This window comes from Coffea arabica, chromosome 1c (genome assembly GCF_036785885.1).
Source record: "Coffea arabica cultivar ET-39 chromosome 1c, Coffea Arabica ET-39 HiFi, whole genome shotgun sequence".
In the NCBI taxonomy this organism is placed as follows: Eukaryota; Viridiplantae; Streptophyta; class Magnoliopsida; order Gentianales; family Rubiaceae; genus Coffea; species Coffea arabica.
The window spans coordinates 428,229-450,120 of NC_092310.1; the positions used below are offsets into that span (position 1 = coordinate 428,229).

A 21,892-nucleotide genomic window follows, 5' to 3' on the forward strand; every position below is an offset into this window, starting at 1 on the left:
TCTTTTGTTGCTTGTTACCCTGCTATGATTTGTCCAAGGATCCTTGCACCGTAAGAAGAAAATGATTGCCTATTGATTTATGGAATAGGCCATTGTACTACAAGAAGAAGGTTTATTCACAAAATAAGGATAATGACCATAAGTTATTATTTAATTCTTTGGAAAATAAGCAATGATGTAGCTAATAGCATAAAAACCCAGAAAAGACTTTAAATTCCTTTTTTTTTTGTCTTATTCTTTGTAAATGCTTCTTTCCCCCCCCCCCTATCTGCATTTTAGTTCTACATTTGTTGATGGGATTATAAGAGTCCGTGTTGTAGTTATAAGATGGTTGGTTTCCATCTTTTTTGAACTAACAAGCATGATTGCAATTTGCTAAAATGGTTGTGCTTCTAGAAATTTGACAGACATGGATGCTATTCAAGTTATTAGCTCTGGCTTTCTTTGCAGTATGGTGTAAACTAGACATATAGTTTTTCAATTGGATATACTAAGGAAAAGCATTGTAGATTTTTATTCTTCTTTCTTGTTCTTCTTAGTGTCTTTCTGTTCCTGCATATACACGCTTTTTTTTTTTACTAGAATCATTCAAAAGCAAGAAAACGTGGAAGGTGGTCGTTGAAGGATGGGAAACTACTGGGGAGAGAGTCCTGAGCAAATAAGGCAACCACACACCCTCATGTCCGATTAATGAGTTCTGCATAGCAGAAGCCAAAATTTTATAACCATTTCTAGAGTAGTTTCAAACCTTGTCTCCCGTCATGGTGTCACTTAATGTGACTTTTCATAGATCCATACGAGTGTTTATTGCTTCCATATGACAGTGATAGTTTAATCTCCGTCGATTTCCCGTGACTAAAATTTTATAAGAGTGGTCGAGTCTCGTTCAAGTGAACACCAAAGTGTAATCTTTTTTTTGTGAACAAAATTTTATAGAAGTGATTGTTAAATCTCATTCAAGTGGACAATGAACTATAACCTAATTGGTAAGATGATTCATCGTTAGATCATGGATTCAAGTCATTCATTCAAATGAACAATAAAATATAACCTGATTGATAAAACGATTCATCTGCTAAGACTGGCTAAGCGTATAACCAATATGAAATGAGCAAAACCCGCAAGACAAAAACACTAAAAAATGAGATGAATCATTATATTATTTAGATTTTTTCTTTGTTTTCTTACTGGATAGTTATCCATGTACAACAGAATATCTGATACTCCTCTCTGAAGAGCATTGTATAACAGCTAAAATGAAGACAATCTTGCTCGAACGCAGGAAAACAATTCACAATGACATTATACATTCAATATAAAATCTACCAAAAAGAACAATTCTAATGCAGTCGTCCCAAATACTATATACAAAGTTTGTCATCTGCTCTCCTAGTATTACACTGAAAGCTAATTTTTCTAACCCGACCGTCTGCTGCTCTACCATCAGAAATGCAAAAGAATAAACCTACTACTTAACAGGCTTCAAACATATGTGCAAAAGCCACATCTTAACACTAAATGGATTCTGAGTTTGACACAAGCAAATAGAAAACAACCGAATGTTACCATGGGAAATACCTCAGTAATCCAAAACTCTTCGATTCTATGACGGTGACTCCTCTGGCTGTCGAGATAACTCCTTATCAGCAAAGTGAAGAAGCCTTCTAAGTCTCAGAACCATGTCGCAGTGAAATGGCAATGCAGATCTCCTTTCCAAGTATGCAGGACTTACGGTCATCCATGATAAAGCATGAAGTTCTGCTGCCACAGACTCGAGAACTAGATGAGTCTCTAATTCAAATTCCCTAGCTTCTGAACTTAAGCCCCTTCCTCCCAATTTCCCCATGCCCTTCACAATTTTATCTTGGGCCATGTTATTACCTCCATAATAATCAACAAGACTCACGGAAAGTATAGAAGGCCATTCTTCTTTCGAGATGCTCCTAGAATCTTTCCTCATTGACGGAACAGCTTTTGAAACCACAAAACCAGTACAAAGGGGAATAGCAGAGCCTTTACTGTGTAGAAGGTGAGCTAGGGGTGGGGACTCAGCGGTAAGGCATGTGGGGAGCTGAAGAGGTGCAGGAGGGAGAAAACGTATGCTGGGTGACGGAATTAGAACATAGGAAGCAGATGTCAAACCAAGGGATCTTACGGGAGTATATCCTTCAAGATAACTTGGCTGGTTTAGAAAACCATTGCTCTGAGTTGACCCTGCATGCATGCAACAGGTGTATCAGATGGCAAAACCAAAACTACTTCTTAAGTCATGCCATTTTGATGGGATGGAGGATGTAAACCATCAATTGAATTGAATTGCTTTCGGACTGAAAACAATTTACATGAGCAGGACAAGGGGATAATTAAAATTGAAAAGTTTCCTCCAATCAAAATATATTGCAATATAATACTTTACATTCTCTTTCTAGCTCGTATGTTTTTTGGGAGCAAGTGAAGTAATGTTATCATCCATACAGGCTATGGCAGCAGAAAAGAATACAAAGCAACGTCTCCATTCAAACCCCACAAGTACAAAAATGCTTGGTTTCTAGTGAAGTTGTACTTCTGCAGTTCAAATAAAGCACTTGTACTGTTTCTACATTTTGACTAAAGCATTAAAAACTGGAAAACTATGCTTCCAGGAGTTGAAGACTCCAGTCCAAACATGGAAATTCAGTATGCAATACAGCTATGTTGAGCTTGGCAAATATTACTAAACAAAGTACATGCATAGAGGATCTTAATTCACCACCATATACATATACTTCTCTTGGAGAGGTCACTTCCTCATAATCAATGTAACAGGTTTCACGACAAAGCTAACCAAATGTGAGGTCACTACAGTTATTCAGGGTGTTAATCAAATATGTAAAGACACGTCAAAACCTTAGAAGCTACCAATTGCTACATTCTTGCAGCATCACCAAAGCACACTACAATCCGAGATTAAAAAAGAAAAACCTGACAATTTGTCAATTTGACACTTTTTACTAGCCTTGAATCTTTACATAAACAACACCCTTCAATGCATGAAAATTGCGCGTGAGACAGAGCTTCTTAAATGCAGACTGGAGACGTTTAATTTTCATTTTAATTTCTCAGATCCTATACACTACAAGGTCTAAATTTAGTTGAACCAGGGCTCTTTCAGTTCCAGACCAAAGGAACTACGAAGCCTGAGCTTCCTTATTTCCTTTTTATTTTATGTTACTAGTATGAATTGTCCACTTCTAGCTTTGTTTTGCAGCCGGTTCCTTGTGAGACTAGAGACTAGGACCCTTCTAATCAAATTCTAAGAGTGAAGCCCTTTCTATTAATTCACCACACTGATATACCCTAGGCAACTGCTTCACACCGGAGTAAAATCAACTAGTGGCCATATAACATGTATACCTCTCTTTACCATGAAAGGAGAAATTTATGGCAGAAATAACAATAAAGCTTCAGGCGTAGCATGAAGTACTAGTTTTCTGAGGAGCGATTTAGCTGCCATTCCTGAGGTCTTAACATTAAAACTTCATAGCAAGTTATCAAAATGGACTTTTCCCATTCTTGCCCATGGAACTATGTAACCAACTAAAGCTGGCACCTCAGTTTCCTCCCCCCACCAAAAATAGTATAAGAGCCAAACAAACCCCAATCCCATTCTTTCGTTTCCTAATGAACATGTATGGTCAATTTGGCAAACTGCAAGCACAGCAGATTTATCATTAAGGCCACACAACCAAATTTAAAATTTCGAGTCCAACTGAGGTGTAAGAGTTAACCCTGTCAGGCTAGCAACCATACATTTCAAGGAAGAGATCTCAAATGTTAGCGATGGATTTACACATTCACTGCCTCCTAGTTCACATATTTAGGCACTACAAAGCTCGAACTCATTAGTAAGTAAAGCAAACTACAAATGCAGTCAATCATGAATTAGTAAAACGATATGAATGGTTCACATGTAATTCAATCACCTCAATAATTCTTCAAGGAAAATATTCCCCTCTCATGCCTAATATTTATTATTATATGACCTCATAATTCACCTTCATACCAAATCAAACAAAAACTGTTACTTAAACTCTGCTGTTGAGTCATTATAATAGTGAACTACTTGCAAGCTTGGGACATTCAAGAAGGTACAATTTGGTCACATGAAGGGGTTTAGAGCTTCCAGTAAAACATAAGAGAAGTTAATAATCTAATATATGGGTTTTAGCATATTAATGAGGTATGCATTAACTAAAACCGAAAGTTAAGTCAATCAATCAACTTACGATTGTCAAATTTAATGCAAATGTTAAAAAAAAATTAAGAAGAAGAATATGAGATGACTACCAGAAGCTAATGAATCTGCCTGGAAGACCAGCTGTAGAGAATGGTCAACTGATAGTGAGATAAAACTGATACTTTGCACCCACTGAAGCAAACCTCTCGAGCTATCCACTCCTCCCATCAGTTGCTTTCTGTTTGAAGGTTGTCCCAAACCACTTTTCATGAATGTCGAAGACTTTGAGTGAGGACTGTACAGAGGACCAGGCGAAGATGGAAGTGTTCTCTCTTGTAATAAAGTCATTTCTTGTTGCTGCATTGAAGTTCCATTACTATTGGTAGGCATCCCGTCAGGAACAGAACGTCTAAGCTGCAGAGACCACTTCTTCACCTCTGAACCACCAATTGCATATAGAGCTTTCTGCCACTCTGGTTTTAGCCATATCAATGATAAAATTTAAAAACTTGAATGAACAACCAGGATATCAGAAAATGGTAGTATATATACAGCAATATTCAGAAGCTTCCCTCAATATAATATTGAATATTGTGAAGGAATCAAAGAAACAAGCAGTAGCTGAAATTGTGAAGCACTCAAGAGGTGAGATTATCATATTATTTGCAGCACAATAAAATCGATCCTGTTTCCACACTTTCCTCAAGATTGATGCAGAACTTCAAAAGATACCATCTGTGATAACTACCATGTGATGGTTTGAATCATTGTGGTACTCGATAATTTAAGGACCATATTTCTAGCATCATCTAGATATAATCAAGCAAGTCAGTCAGCCAGTGAACAGGGCTAAAAACATGCATGTGAATTTCTGCTGGTACGATTAGCACAAGAAATTCCAATTGGAGAATATGTAAAAGCTACCATAATAACTAGGACTTAGATGTAATGGAAACAGAAGAAAAACCAACCACACCTTCTGTTACCTGGTCCTGATAACATTTTGAATTGCAGGGAACCAGACCAACTTTTCCTAATGGCTTTCTAGGACTCAAAATGAGGGGGATCTAGTTAGTATCAAAAAGTAGGGCACTTTAACAAACTTGTAAAACCACCCATACCACCCAAACCATAGCACAATAAGAGTCATGTTAATGTCATGTTTTAATTTTTTGGATGTCCCAAAAAAGAGTCACTCTTTAAAAGTCAACACAATTTCCCACCTTGCCACTTGAAAAAGTAGCTTTCCCACCTCCCAATGCATTCCTCATACTTTCAAATTTTGAATTTGAGGATAATATTGTAAAATCACCCAAATCCAGCTCATCCAATCACAAAGATCACATATTCCCTCAAAAAATTGGTAAAAAAAAAAAAGGCTCAAATTATGGGACGGAGGGAGTAGTTGGTTTGAAAATCATGCACAAAACCCCATGGTTCAGTGTACTTTAATCTTCAAAAAATGTGTGTGATACAAGAAGACAAATGCACAAGATGGGGTAAAACAATGGCAGTCTATAAGTACAAGTATTTTAAGATTCTTTACATAATCTTAATGATCACTTTTTGAAAATTACATCTAAATATTAGGTCCACTAGATCAGCATAAATGGAGATGAATTTGTGAATGAGAAATATGATTCCTATTTTCAAAGGAATCAATGGAAGAACGCTAAATTAGTGAAGTGGGCTGTTCGGCATAATCATAAGAATCACTTTTTATTCATCCTTGTAATTCAGCTTCTGCCTTTCCAAATGAAGCCTTCTCAGAATTTGCTAATTTTTCTACAAGTTAGAATAACATATTAATTAATTGAATTATGTATACTTTTGAAAATTGCTATAAATCAGTATCAACCTACAGTTCAGTGGCCTTCATATTTCCTATTTGAGATGACAGTGCTTACAATCCAAAAGATGTTTTCTTTCTTTTTATGGTAGAAATATCTACACATGTTTGTTTTAACTGTTCAAATCGGAAAATATTTAGTGCCTGTTTAATAGTTAACAAAAACCACAACTGACACTGCACAGAACCATAAGGATAAACCCTGCAAGCCATAGCTCTTAACTGTCAATGTTAGGTGATGATTTTAGTTTTTATCCAAAATGGCATACCTTGGTGATGCCCCAAAAAAAAAAAAAAAGGTTGTACAAGGCTGCCCCATACCAGAGAAGGCAATAATTAAAGTCAAATTCTTAATCATGGAACAATCCACTCAGCTGCAGTTTGCGCATTAAGTCCTCATTCTTTTGTGCTTTGCACTCATTATTCCCTCAATATTTTACACTATACTCTCATGTAATACATCCTTAGTTGCACCACCATCTCAATCATGAGAATAGAAGTCCATCTCATCAACATCTAAGTACTTCTACTATCAATTATATATGTATATATAATTAAATTCTAAAACCTTAGAACTTATATAATCATTTGATGTTTTATGATATATTGTATCTTTAACTATTTGCTGATTTGCCAATTTGCACACAGGTATTGGCTTATTCTAAACTGTTAAAAAATCTCAAAACCAGGACAAAAGAGTCAATCTACAGTGCAAACATAATGCTCTAATGAATGCACCTGCAACAGTTAGTTAAGTCCATCCATAACTATGCACAGGAAATTATTAGTATCAAAATAGAACTGATCTGCAACACTTTGTGAAGAAGTTTAAAAAGTTCAAAGGATCATGAGATCTAAATAGTGCAGCAGCCACGATCAAATACCAAATGCTGAAAACCATTTAAGACGTGATTCATAGATGGACATGGAACCTAAATTAAATGATTGCAGGCAATAGGACCTAAATCAAAAGATTGCAGTCACATGCAATATCACGTGCCGAAAACCAGATAATAAATACATCCCTATATTTATATTGGAAAGGAAGTATTGGAAAGGAAGCAACATACCTTGGCATTCAAGCTCAAAGAAGCATCCAATACGTGCAATAACAAAATCTCTTGGTTTGCCAGCATCTGCAGAACAAGACTGAAGTATTTGACAACCTTGTTGCAGAATTTGGATAAAAAGAGACTGCAGACCCTTTGTATCCTGCCTGCTACTGATTCCTCCAAAGGGATATATGTAGCTGTCAAGCAATTCCCCCCTAGAGTCTGTCCATATACACACCAACCAACGCCAATCTTCAGTCCAGCCATAGCAGCAATGCAAGCTCGGGAGTGTCTTTTGGTTGCCAGATCCAAATCCATCTGACTCTGATGAATCGTGCTGAGAGCTTGGTCCAGTATCTCCACTTCCCGAAGAAGCAGAACTTTGCATTAAGCTTCCACTTGTACCATCATCTGCCAAAACCTTTGAAGATTCTGAAGCTGGATTCCCAAAAACAGGAGGAGTCACTCCACGTTCTAAAGATCCCGGGTCAGCAAGAATAAAAAGTGGCTCAAACATGCAACGGCTCTCATCTTGAATAAGAAAATCGCCACCTCTACTTGGATCACATCCGAGTGCCCCAGACCTCGTTTGCCAGGAATTTTCCCAAGTACTGGACCTCAAGCTAGCATCAAGATCACTTTCTCTCTGGAGGGAAGATGCTGCTAGTCGAGGACCAACACAATCTTTCCACATCCCAGTTAATGGTGAAGCCATTTGCATTAAGACTGAATGAGATCTACCAGACAAGGATGTACTAGATGGAACCACATCACAATTGCTTCCTCGTAAAACCCTTCGGGCCTTATTGTAAACTGTAAAAGCAATTTCCTTCAGAACAACAAGCTCATTAAGAGGAGGATTTGTTACCCTAAAAATGGCATCCACTGTTACAATCTGCAACACCAATTTAGGAATACTAAATCCTGAAATAGTCAAGACATTGGATAGTGTTTCGTCCACAGCTGCTGAATGATTTAAGGCCTTTCCAACTTGATTGTGCATCATCGATCTTTTCTCCTTATCTGAAGAAAGAACAGAAGCGCCAACTGCAATTGAAGATTCAACTACAGTCCGTAGAATTGCAAGAGGCTCTGGGAAGGGACAGACTACATAGACTACCTGCTAGAACAAATTCACAGCATAAATTTTTTAAAGAATGAGCAACCCACATTTCATGGACATTTTTCAATTTAAAACTATAATCTATTTAGTGGCTAAGGAAACCAAAATGCCCATTCTAGTAAGCTATACTTATGTGTAGTACATATTCTGCAATACTTATCAGCTACAAGGTGTTTTAATATGCAGTGGAATGGTGTATAGTATTTTAAAAAGTATAATGAGATATGAGAGTATATGCAAAGAATATGGATGATATACCACAATGCTGCAATTTTTAACAGAAAAGATTTCCCAAAGTAAATTATTTTATGGAGCCAAATTTGGAAATTTTAAGCCATTTATTTTATTTTCTTCAAATTAAACCTCAGACATATTCAAAACAAAAATCTTCATAAAAGATAACTTTTAAGTAGAGTTAACAAGTCAAAAAACTAAGATGTAACTTTTATCATGATGAGAGTTAACTTTTATAAGTAGGGATCTAAATTATGCCATTTTTATACTTCACTGCCTCTGGAAATAAGTTGTCTCATTAATTCTTCATGTAACCATTTGCTATCTCTTTACCCATGTGACTTTACATCAACATACTTACGCATGTAAATTTTGACTTCCAAATGCCACGATAGGCAAAATTCTCACAATATGTGGCTAATACCTAACATATTATTTAGTGCATCCTACTTTCCTTAAAAAGCCATGTTGGGATGTGAAGACTGTCCCACCTCACATGTACATACTTGTGTTCTGTGCTAATAATCAACAATAAAGAGTGGATACTTCTGTTTAATGAATGATAAAACATTCTTCAGTGTGACAACTGCTGGGAGATTATGAAACTTGGGACTTACTGTGTATGGACCACTATTCCCTTCTTTTGTGCTTGTGGTCATGCATGAACTGAGATTTAAAGTTTTAAGAACTTTTGAAAGAGACTTCAAATAGCTCGCCAAATCCCAACCATTTGACAGGGAGAGGAAATAGTCACTGATCGAACCCAGAATAGATGCACTACTGCTATCAATCTTCATTGATTGAGGACAATCAAGTAGAACAAAACCAGAACATGAAGACTTCCCAGAATCTAGATCCATTTCACTTCCGAAATTTTGAGGTGAATGAGTTCCCAAATTGCAGGTTTCATACACTGGAGAAAACAAAAAACATAAACTTAGTAGAACATATAAAAAATTATGTATCCACACAAAAACAACCGTACAGTAAAGATACTTTGTTTATTCTATATAGAAAGCATTTCAGATATTTAGAGGAGAGTAGATAAAATTGACTGTCTGTACTAACCAGTTCCAAGTTGTTGAAAGAAATCAGCAGCTGCTGTGGTGAGGGGTTCAATATCTGGACATACAACATGGTATGTCATCTGCAGAATCAATCAACAACTAGAATCACTCATCCACAAGATCTATCCCCTTTTCCTACTTGCAGATGGGGGTTGGTTCCAAGCCAATTGAAGACTTGATTTTAATTTTTGGAAGTCTGGTCATAAACTTTAGCAAATGAAATGTTAAGCCACCACAACTATTATACGGCTTACATGTTTCTGTGTAGCATATGGTTCAAGCGGCGCCTTTTCCCAGAGTTGCAGAGAGCTGGCAGATGTCTTAAGCCAATCGTCTTGGTACCTAGTGCAAATAATGATTTTAATAACTTATTATATGAGAACACTTGACACTCCAGAAATAGAAAATCATTCCCAAGTTACATCTAGCATATTGAGGGTATCATAGTACCTATTCTACATGAAATATCCAGAAAAGTTAAGCCTGCAAATAGCTACTACAAATATATTCCAAGCAATTGGTTGGTGAAATGATAATTAAATCATGGTTAATGTAATAATTCTTACTGTAATGGTTGATGAATGTAGTTTTATGCTATGCTGCTTATTCAAGCAGAGTTGCATGAAAGCTTTACTAGAGAGATGCATAACAACAAACTGAGTGAGCAAGCAGCACGAGCGGTTAGACAAAAACTCATTTAATTGTCAAATTAATCTGATTTCAACCAAGTAGTAGCTGCAGATTGACTTAGGAAAGGAAATCATTTAACAGCAAACAGTATCATAAAAAGTTATGCCACTTCAGTAAAAAAGAACATGACAAGTTTCACCAAACTGACAAGAAAGTTCACGTCACCTACATCCATGCAATGTTCAAAATCATCATTTACTTCACAGAAGTTGTCAACTAATGGTTAAATAAAGCAGCAGATGCCAGAAATACAGGGAAAAGCTTTTGGAACAATATATACCCAACAAGTATAGCAGGAAATGGAACTACAGCCAATGTTGGCCTGAGCTTTGAGCCTGCTTGCTGCTCTGACTCTGATAAACAAGCTTCTTGGAGTGATTTCCTATCGCTTGCCTCCTCTGCTCTAGCCCCATCTGTTAAAATAAATAAATAAATAAATCAATTGAAGTGTCAGTATCCCAGCTGTTCGTGCACTTGACAGAAGACTGCAAAGTGCTTATAGCCTTCCCGATAGAGAGAGTTACATTACTTGAAGAATCTTGACATTCACTGGCACTAGCTGTTGATTCGGCATAGAATTCATCACACATTGATCCGGCTTCACAGGACAGACTGCGACCTTTGCACCAGTCAGATACAAATAGTGGACCGTCCAAAGTGCCAAAAGCAGTTTTGAGAGCCGCTTTTATGTCTGATTGCAGCAGACTAATCGTAAAAGATGGCTGAACCTGAAACAAAGTACTTCCATGTAAAACAAATCCATCAAAAGATTAAATATCACCATTAAGAAAAATGGAGAATAGCTATAATTCAACATGACAATTTCAATGAGGCCATTGGATGAGAGTGAAGCACATTTAACACCTCACTCCTTCAATGGTGAACACTATAGTGCAAGTGGGTAATTGATTTCAACATGACTGCTCGAATGAGCACATTAGATGAGTATGGGACACAATTAACGTCTCACTCCTTTATTATCCATGGTGTATAAGATGGTGTACAATTTTACGATCTTGAAACATTAAATTCTATTGAAGCAAAATGTGCACAGGTATATTATTTAACTGATGGATACATATCCTCAAGACCATGTGTATAGGGAAATTTAGAATAGATATTGTCTACATCACCAGCATCTACAAGTTGTACATCACAATTTATCAATTGCTTGAGCAAAAGCAAGAGCAGTCTTCTGAAGCTTTGGGTACGCAAACAATTTTGAAGTTACATGAGTAAATCCTATATGATTACCATATAGAACACCATGACAGCCCTGCCTAGAAGGCAAAAGACAGCAAAGCTCCTTTCTAGCAACATGATTAATAAAAAGGGCAAATTGATTCATCCTCCCATGATGATGTTAAAATCAGTAAGAGTAACAAAGTGCACATTAAGGTATCAAATAATTTTCTAAGACATTTCATCACCATTACCACATATTCAGCTGAAAGAAGATTTTCACCTGAAGAAACTTACATCAACTGAAAGTGGATCGACTAGCTCCACTCCCGCAATATCCACTGAATGGCACGAAGATAAAACTCCCCCACAACCTGCATGAACCATAGACGGTCCACAAGAAAATCCGCGCCTCAACTGCTCTTGCAAGGCAAGCCAACCATGAACACCATCTCCACAATCAGAATCAAGTGCCACATCAACAAATGAAGTAGCTTGTTGAACTAGTAAGGCCAAGCCATCAAGAAGTTCTTGAAGTGGTTGCCTCAGTCCATAAGATAGAAGGTTTTCCTCAACAAATGAATTTTGAGGAATAGATGGGCAGAGCTCCATAGGATGGGTGGTAGATTTTGCACCTTTAGTAACAGGGCGCCAAACACCAACAGGTGCACTAAGATTCCCATCTAGCAATACTGCATCCATGTCACCAGCAATTCTTACTGGTATAGTCTCTTTCTTCTTCACCTCAGATTTACTTGAAAGATTGTCTGACAGTATGCTTGAATCAACATGTGGCTGATTCAGAATATTAACCGCAGACAGCCTATTCAAGCCGACTGGCAAGTGACACCTAGAAGATAATAGTGTATGTCTTATCCTGCACATAAAAGCCTGACACATGAGACATTCTAATTCTGTTGCAAGCATAGGCTTCAAAGATGGAACAAAACTCTCCACTCTTAATGAACCATCACTTCCTTTGCTTGAGACGGATTTAACAGCATTTAGGGAATTGAGCCCCAAAGAGGATGACATTGTTACAGGTTCATGCGCTGCTGTGCCATCATCACAAGTTGATGACATGCCATTAGATTTGTGAATTCCACCATCAATATGAGTGTAATATTTCTTTGATTGGGGAACCGCAATCTTGTCTTGTCTCCCAGAACATATTTTCATGTTTACAGTGATACCAGACTTCTCATCAGAGTCATCAACACAAGGAGAAGGAGGTGTTGCTGAGTATACATATTTGTTTGAGCATGAATTCTCAGTCTCTGTTTTCCGTGATTTGGGAAGGTATGGGCTTCTGAAGATTGATGAAGTGACCTCAACAGAAGGGGTTTCAACTGCTCCATATTCTGGAGCAAATGTCATTAAGGCTTCAGCTTTTACTACATGGTCAAATTCACCACTTGTAGATGCTGGAGGACAGTTAACTTTACCCGGAACACTGACAGTCTTTGTTAGATCCTGATTTTGGGTCAGAGAATCATCCATGGCAACGGGAGCTGGTGGTGAGTGAAAACTTTCAAATGAGGGAAAACCTACTGGCAAAAGCATCTGGTCTGAGACATCCATCATTGATGTACTAGGGCTACTGCCAAAATCTCCACAATCTTGTGCTGAAATTACAACAGCTTGTGACTCTGCAGTTCCCGGAGGCTTCACAAATAAGACTATATATTAGGTTCAACAAAAATCAACTGAAGCTATTAGCATAGAAGATATAAGAAAGACATGCAGTAAACCATTTTTATTAAGTGTCCTCACATGGCCATCAACTAAATGTGTATAAGCTACTAGACTAGATAATCTACCAGACCATAGGGCCGCCAAAAACATTAACATAGATTCATTTCAAATGAGATAGATAATGATTTGATGATTATAGTGGTTGCTGTCCTAAAATATTCTCAATTTATGGAAAACCTGAATCATGCAGAATAAACATATGTTTTTCTTCAGACTCAACTTGCCTAGAAAATTTCATGTAATTTTCCAACTGATATGTAGAATGTGAAGCAAACTAAAAAGAGGTAGGTTAATTTGCCTTTCTCTGTAAAATCAGAGCAACCCCAACATCTGATCCAATGTCTTTCATGATCTTTGTACATAACATACCAACACTATCCAAAGCCAGAAAGAAGTCATGCATTATCCTTCGCATAAAGACAAGGTCAATTAGCTAAAACTACTGCAGTCAGATAGATGGAGGAGAATTTTATGATTAGTAATAGCGTGTCATGCAGTTACAAATTTGTTCTTTTCAAGTTGGTTGAAATAGTTCCAAGAAATTCTGCAATTATACATCATAAACTGGAACTGAAAAGATCAATGCAGAATCTAAATCCTGAATATGCTTTCTGTTTGTGCTTATGATTTTAAAAGTCAAGACCAATTTACGTTGTTGCTTAAGGACAAGAATTACCTCCCCAAAAGGTAAGACATCATCCTCAAATAAGTCACCAAAATCTCCAAACTCTGACAGAAGTGCTTGAATATCCATGCCCATACCTCTGTCATCATCATCCCAACCCCATCCAACAGGATGATTTGAACCTCCAATAATGGCCGAGTTATTAACTTCTATTGAGCCATAATCACTTGTAGATGGGTTTATAACTGCACCTGCTTGATTAAATGACTCAGACATCCCAGAATGCACTCGCTTAGAGCCCTGTACAAGACAAGACAAATCGTCAGTGATCAAATCAAAACTCCCACGTATAGGATACCCAATAAAGAACTCAATCTTCAAACCTTAACTGGAAATTGCTATTTGAAGTAAAGAGTTCCTAAACTTCGAAATGACATTAAATTCCACAAAACACCAAGTGCAGCCCACAAAATGATTTTGAACCAAAAAGTTTTAGGCACTAAATTATTTCTAGTTCAAATTGAACCAAGTGCAGCCTGCAAAATGATTTTGAACCAAAAAGGTTTAGGCACTAAATTATTTCTAGTTCAAATTGGCCATCAACTGCACTAATAACCTGAAACAGTCCCACAAGTGGCCACCATTCCTCCATTTTTAATCTCTTACAGCAACACATCCACCAAATCTTACCCACAACCCTAAACAACTTTTTCCATCTCTGTTCTCTGTATGGTTTGAGCATTGTGTTGTCTGTATGGTTTGAGCATTGTGTTGTCTGCAAAATTTTCTGTAATTTTACAATTGCTTTATATTTCTCAATCAAGTTTGGAAGCGAAGGATGAGAAGAGGAAGATGAGGAAAATGAGCAGAATCAGACTTATTGCAAAGAAGAGAAGAGACAGTCTAAAGGAGGTTTAGGTGGCTGGCTTTAAAAAGAATACTAAAATTTTCTATAGTGGACGAAAGATATATAGCTTAGGCTTTTTAAAGCAGTGGCCATCTGAAACAGAATACAATTCAGCAATGGTTAAATGGACCAGCCACTATTTTAGCCCAATCATATTAAAACAAGTCAAACAACCTGATACAAATAAAAGATATCTTATCTAATCAATGTCAAGACACAACAACTAGTTCATCAGTTTTTAATTCACACACCATCAATTGTCCCAATCAGTGAAGCAAAACTAAGTAAAGCTACTAGACCTACCCAAGCAGACAGTAAAAGGGAAGGAATGAAAATCCCAGTCCTAGTCAATGTCAATTAATTGGCTGAAATAAACATGCAGCATGTAACTGGAATTTTTCCCATCAACCACCAAAGATGAGAAGCCCATAGAGTTCCATCATTATTATTCCTATAACTCTGCTCATCAGTGCCAAGTGTAGTCTTGGCTAATGATTTTGGCACTCCACCATTAACTTTAGGAACTCTCTTGCTTTTTGTTAACCAAAATGACACAGATACCCAAACTTTAGATTTATTTGAAAAACTAAAATGCCAGAAGTAATTATGTATACGCAACAAAGAACTTTACAGTAAGCTTTTGGGAATGTAATTGTAAAAGCATCTGAAGTCTTACATATAAACTCATTAACCTACAAAAGAGTAGGACAAAACATACATCATCTGTAGAATATTTTTTCTTAACCAAAAGCTTACATATGGGAATGATGAACACACTAATAACCATTTTATCACCCCTAAGACCCTCACTAACTTGAATACCTATCATAGACCAAAAAAACTATAAAAGGCTTCTCCTAAAGTATTAGAGCCAAAGCAGACAAAAAATAAAAGAGGAAAACCAAGCCATATAGTAGCAAAAAAACAAAGCCCCAAGTAGATGCCATATTGTGCTCTTCTTTCTATCTGCATACATAGGAGAAAAGATGATAACAAACACAAATAGTTAACAAAAGACAGATTCTTGCCACTGAGAATTTTCTTCAACACATGTATGCAAGGAAAGTACCAGCTTGAGAATGTCATGTGACTGGTCAATGGAAGATAAACCAGACTGTCTACATGTCAAAGAATCAGCATCAGCCTCAAGATCGCCAGCTCCAGAAGTTCGGTAATCACTATCACTGGATGAACTACTAATACTGCTGATACTGCTATTGTTACTGCTGCTGCTACTGTGATAACCATGCTGAGAGCGAAGGCTGTTTGACTCCAGCCGAGAACCATCTTTTGAATCAGCTTTACAATCACTACTGAAATAAAAACTACAGCATAAACTTCTAGTTGTGGATCTCAAAAAAGAGCCAAGAAAACAAAAGAGACAGGCAAAACAATAAAAATTAACGAATGATGTGCACTAACCTGTGCATAAAGAAGGATGAGGCAAACAATGATGGCCCTATCCAGTTTTGTAGCCAGAATCTGCTAGTACAGAGATTTAGTATCACATACACATTAATAATTAGGAACCACATCATGCAGAAAGAGTTTCAACAGTTGAGATGAACTTTAACCCTTGAAGACATTATATAGAGGTTCCAGTATACCAGATCAAAAGTCCACTTTTTCTGAGGTTCATAATCCTCAAAATAAACTTGGTCTTTCTTAAAGCAAAGCAAACCTCTCACATCATTTTCAACAGATTAATACCAAATTATCACTAGGGAGTTCATCGTAGATTCTAGCATATTACCTATGAACCACAAATTATGAAATTGCTCAACTCAACTAACTGTTACAAAATAGTTCATACCTCTTAAGACAAGACCTCGCTAATGATGTTTGCATCACCGGAACAAGTACAGCTTCAGCAGGATATATAAATACTCTTGAAGGCTCTAGTGGCCCTTTTTGATTGACCTTCGTCTCTGGCATGGATTCTGTCAAATTATGCCTAGACAAATTCTTATGCAAGCCTGAATTTTGTGCCAGTATCTTGTCATTTCCACCAATAGGACCACCAAGGGTAATTTCAGCATAGCAATTTTGACCTCTCAGATGACAACCAGAGCCATGCAAAGCATGATATGGAAGACCTACAACTTCATTTGATGCTTTAAGCTTGACAGAACTGTTTAAGGAAGTCAATAAAATATAAGGGGAAACAAAAAGTAGTACTTTTCATGTTAAAGACAAAAAGCAATTCGCAGATGACGATGATAAAGTAAAAAATGAGTAAATGAATTAAAAGAAAGTTGGTTGACCTGAAATAGACTTGCTTCACAAGATCACTTGGACAACACCCAGTGAGCCTCCCAAGCATTCCATGAGGGGAGATCACAACTGAAAAGTAGTGAAATAAAATCATAAGAGATGCAAGGAAAGGTATTCTACTTTACAGTTAATTGAGCAGATAAAGTGCTCTATTACTATATCAATGACCATGTGAGGTTTGTAACTGAGTGCATAGCCATGGGCTTGAATGTTTATCAGATTCCATTTACACAAAGGATTCCAGGTTCAAACATGGGTAAAACAGAACCAATTTCACAAACATAATCCCTACAACAAGACCATAAAGATTAAACACATCACAAACTAACCATGAATAACCAAAGAAACAAGGAAAAATCCAAATGGCGCCATCATATGCAAACAAACAAGATTAAGTCCGAACCTAATCAACTTTCCTATACTCACCATTTGTGGACCAGAAATATCGAGTTCAAGAAGCCCAAGTAATTTGTAATAAGTTGAGCTACAGCGTCAAACTGTACTAGTCAGCTAAGTTCAATTTCACCCTGCCCTAAGATCCTAGATACACAAATTTAGTGCCATCTTGCTCATGTATCTCCATTAAACAAGAAACCAAATGCTTTTAAACAGCAAGCTTGGCTATTGCATTCATCCCAAAAGCACTTCTACATACACATGTAAAACTGACAAAACAAACCTGGAAGCCTATTGCTAAAATGATCAGTGGAATGCTTCAATGTCATTTCAATATCACCACTTGAAAGTGCCCGTATATGTCTGTAAACAGTAAAGACAGTGAACAGATCACTCAAATAATCTTTTAGTCAAAAGTTTGAAATGCAGCCACAATCTACAAGTAGGCCTAAAAAACGAACTTTGCAGATATTACAGCATGCACAAAAATTGCTTCCTCTGTGGCAGCAAAGATGAATTCAACCACTGGCTGACCTTTCCTACAATAACAGAAATCACAAATTATTCAACTCAGGCTTCATATAATCAAAGTTCTTGTAATCACACTTAAAAGCACAGAAAAGCTCACAAGTTCATCAGCAACATCCTAACAGTCAACAAAATTTGAGAAGAGACAGATTAAAAGCAGATTTTACCTAACCAATCCAACTTATTTAGAAACATATACTGAGCCAGACTGGTTTAGTTAAGTATAAAATCCCAAAAGCTGCTACCCTTTAAAGTCGGGCATGGATGCAGAAAGTAACACCTATCACTATCCATGATATCCTAACAACTATAGAGTAAGTAGTTGTTCTATCAGTTTATATGGCAAGTTCGAAACCTAATTCTTTAAGACAATGTCAATATTTAATATTCAAATCCTTGTATCATTCAGCATTCATATCCTACCTACTAATGCTTTTCTTCTGATTGCTATAATATTTACAATAAATGGATGTTTCCCGTGTCTGTTTAATAATCCCAAGTCTGGTCGCGCAACCAGCAGGGGAGGGGGAGGGGGAGGGGGTCCAGTGAAGCAAACTTATCAGGCGTGCTAATTATAATAGATCAGTAGCAATAATTGTAACTTTCAAGCTAGACAGAATTCTCATTCAACAAAACTAATAGCAAGCCATCATAAAGGTTCCAGACAACTTAACCCAAAATAGTCGTTACTCCAACTTTAATGGAGAGACATTTCGCAAGAGTATACCTGTAAAGTTCTTCACTCTGTGAAGATGGATGATATCTCGAGAATACATCCCCAAATCTCATGAAGGAAAATCCTTTAAGTGCCCTGTCAATTTAATGGTGGGAAAAACAAGGAAGAACAAAAATGTAAATTTTCTCGTACCAATAAAAAAAAACTTCTTATATGCAGACAATTGCTCGTAGCAATCCACTCACAGAAACAAATAAAGAAATATTGACAAGCAAGAAGAGTTAAAGAAGACTTAGTAATTCAAGAATAAAACCTTTCTACACAGTTCCTTAAGGCTTGAGACAATGCAGCTGCAACCTCTTCTGAGTCCCCAGGAGCCACCCAAAGTCCTGATGCAAGCACTACAATCCAAAGGCTCATAATAAGTACACTCCAAGCAATCAGCATTTTAATTGTTTGGATAGTAGATTATTTACCAAATTTTATTTGCTTGAATCATCAACACATTTTTCAACCACCTTTTTATCTCACATTCATCACATAAAAAAAGGTGCTACAATATTTTTTTCAAAAAATTTATCCCAAATAATCTACTATCCAAACACGCTAATATAAAACAAAAATTAAAGCCAAAGTGCAATGCCAACATAAAGTAGAATGACCTAGAGCAGCTTAGTTGTCTAGTTTAAGAGGAGGAAAAAGAATCAGGCATTCATTTGAGGTAAAGAACTGGTGCACAAGCACACAATTCTGGCACCCAAAGCTCCGGAAGAAACAAACCTCTCAATTTGGATACAGTAGGTTGAGCCTTCTCAACAACAGATGAATGATTCCCGGGGAGGAAAAGCCACAGCTTGATCTTCTCATCTATGCAATTTTAAATAGCAAGCAGCAAGGCAAATTAGCGAACAAAGGTGGGAAAAACAGTTCTATCACTTCCCAGCATATAATACAAGAGATCCCAATTTATTGCTTGCTTACCAGGATTGTGCAAACCCTGGGACGGATCCCATGGTCCAACAAAAGAATTGGTCCATGTACTAAGAAATCCCTCCTTCTGCAACTGTAGGTGTGATGACAGCACCACAGATGTTGCAGCATCTCTGGCGTCGACCTTCACACTGAATATGATGATTCAAAACCAATCTTGACATAAATTCCAGAAGAACAGCACAAGGATCATCCATAAAGCTACTAAAAAATCAAACCTTTTGTCAGACAAGGAGCTAGGATCAAATTCATTTGGCAGAAACTGAAACCACGATATCTGATGTAAACCTCCCTGCAAAAATGGCAAACCAAAAGAGGGCAAAAAAAGGTAATGTGGAACCGTAGTTAAGGTCCTTAAGGACAAAACACACTGGGTAAGAAAATATATCATTTTAAAAGGTATGACCACTATTGATTTCCTTCCTTTCATAGGAAGGAGGTTGCCAAAGGGGCAACAGCATGAGGATCATAAGCTAGCCTCTGAAATTACATCTACGAATGAACAAAATAACAGAGTTCTTTGAAGCCACATTGCACCTATTGAAAAGTCTGTTTCCAACATCGACTCCCTGAACTGCTCACCAATTCTGATACTTATAATGGACTTTGAGATGGCAGCGACAACAATATTGTGGTTCCAAGAGAATGGAAAGACGAAGCATGTCAAAATAGCTATGTATAACATAAAGTTACAATTTTACATAGGTTCCTCAATTTTCCGTTGTTCTCTTCTCTTTTTCTTGGATGGCACAGGAGTAATTAGATATGTAGAAACTGGCTTATGGCCCTCTTTCTTGTGTTTTAGGTTAAAAGAGAGAAGTTGATGCAATGGACAGGTTAAATGATCTAGTTTCAACTAAAAATGTGCAAATTAGTAGCTCCAAATCAAATCCCAGATAAGAGTAAATTCTGCCTGACTGATAGTTTTTCGGTTGTATAGCTTTTGAATCAGCATAGATTCACAATCCCGATATGCATGAGATAAACGTTGTAGCGAAAAGAAATACAGAAAAAAAAAATTGATAGCATACATTAGTTTTCTTATAAAAACAATTTTAAATTTTTGGATAGACTTGACAGTTCTTTTCACCCTAACACATGCTATACACTTATACTAATTCATCTTCCTTTTCCTGGTGAGATATGCTTCTGGTGACAACCGTAATTCAGAATAACTTCAATCACCTGCTCCATTGTTTTCTACTATTATCTACTATTATTATAGAATTAAAGAAGAGTGAAAACTTCATCCTTGGGGTCCTTAGGTCTACAAAGATACTGACAAAACAATTTGTAGGCTATTCTGGCCTCGTGATGTTCCTACTTCAGATTGTATCTCCAAGAAAATAAGAAGTAATTTTTATGCACTCAAAATGTTATCCAGACCTCGTATTCATTATCGCACACGAAAAAAAAAGAAAATCACAACATGGGATAGACACAACCAAAATGAACAGAGGATAATGAACAAAGAAAATAAAATGAAGGAAGGTAAGAAAGTGGGAAACATACAATCTTAAATACATTTGTCCACATCAGCTGCAAACGGACCAGAAAAATTTAACAATTCAAGCTCAGCAGTCTGGATCCTGAGCTCTATAGAATAAATAGCAACTGCACAAATCAAACAATAGATGAGTTCCAACCCAACAAAGATTTGCAATTTCATCCGAATTGCAGCTAAGAAGATGCAAATATGAATTCAAGCTTTGGAGAATTTTTTAAGTAATAAAAATCAAATAGGGAAAAAAAACAAAGGGTAGTGAGTAGAAAGAGAGAAGTAGCTGAATTTGAAGTTATTGATAACTACCTAGTATAATTACTCCATAAACCCTAATGCTTTGAGCTTCATTTAGCAGCAAAAAAAATCATAAAACCCGAATTTAAAAAAAAAAAAAGTTGCAAAATTTGGGTGGCTTAGGGCTTATAATTATTCCCCAATACAAATAGTATTAATATCATCTTAAACAAAACAAAAAAAAATTCTACCGGCATACCGGAGGTTTTGCAGAGAAAGAGATTCGGATAATCTAAGCTGAGTGATGATCAGCTCGGGATTTTGCCGTCAGGAAATGGTATTCGGGTCGGGTGGGTGGGGTTCGGAGTCAGCTCCCTGGGGCTCCTAACTTTTGGGGAGGAGGAAACCTTTGACGCTAGCTTGGAATGCTCCATTAATAAATCATTATTACCGTACTATAAATTTTGGACCCAAAAGGCCAGAAGATAATTTAGTGGAAAGTATTTTACATTTTTTTTGAACAAAAATTTAAACTTCTTGCAATATTTATTTGTAGGAAGATCTTATTTACATAATGCTACTATTATAGC

At 36.8% G+C, this 21,892-nt stretch overlaps 1 protein-coding gene across 3 annotated transcripts; it reads right to left on the reverse strand.

Annotated features, from left to right (window-relative positions):
- Positions 1–1,290: 1,290 nt before the first annotated feature.
- On the reverse strand, positions 1,291–21,732 carry LOC113742529 (mediator of RNA polymerase II transcription subunit 13-like). Of its 3 annotated transcripts, none has more exons than XM_072053329.1 (23): positions 21,562–21,732; positions 21,077–21,178; positions 19,783–19,856; positions 19,556–19,695; positions 19,355–19,441; positions 18,888–18,975; positions 18,626–18,709; positions 17,832–17,909; positions 17,654–17,733; positions 16,965–17,043; positions 16,514–16,831; positions 16,123–16,182; positions 15,770–16,013; positions 13,845–14,093; positions 11,711–13,078; positions 10,761–10,959; positions 10,512–10,644; positions 9,796–9,883; positions 9,543–9,621; positions 9,092–9,387; positions 7,136–8,237; positions 4,327–4,689; positions 1,291–2,214 (listed from the first exon to the last, which is right to left on the reverse strand). In XM_072053329.1, exons 2-23 carry the CDS (start codon positions 21,098–21,100, stop codon positions 1,604–1,606), a joined length of 5,844 nt encoding a protein of 1,947 aa, XP_071909430.1. In that variant the 5' UTR covers positions 21,101–21,178; positions 21,562–21,732; the 3' UTR covers positions 1,291–1,603. The 3 variants fall into 3 exon arrangements, with proteins under 3 accessions (XP_071909430.1, XP_071909149.1, XP_071909703.1); XM_072053048.1 differs by having other exon boundaries at positions 7,136–8,240; positions 21,562–21,710; XM_072053602.1 differs by having other exon boundaries at positions 15,770–16,010; positions 21,562–21,708.
- Between the last annotated feature and the right edge of the window lie 160 nt (positions 21,733–21,892).

Excerpts from the sequence above, each read along its gene's own strand:
- LOC113742529 (XM_072053048.1), bottom strand. The coding sequence starts at position 21,100 with ATGTGGACAAATGTATTTAAGATT. Across the intron at positions 4,690-7,135 it reads CTTTGAGCTTGAATGCCAAG|AGTGGCAGAAAGCTCTATAT; the intron begins GTATGTTGCTTC and ends GGCTAAAACCAG. Across the intron at positions 2,215-4,326 it reads GGCAGATTCATTAGCTTCTG|GGTCAACTCAGAGCAATGGT; the intron begins GTAGTCATCTCA and ends GCATGCATGCAG.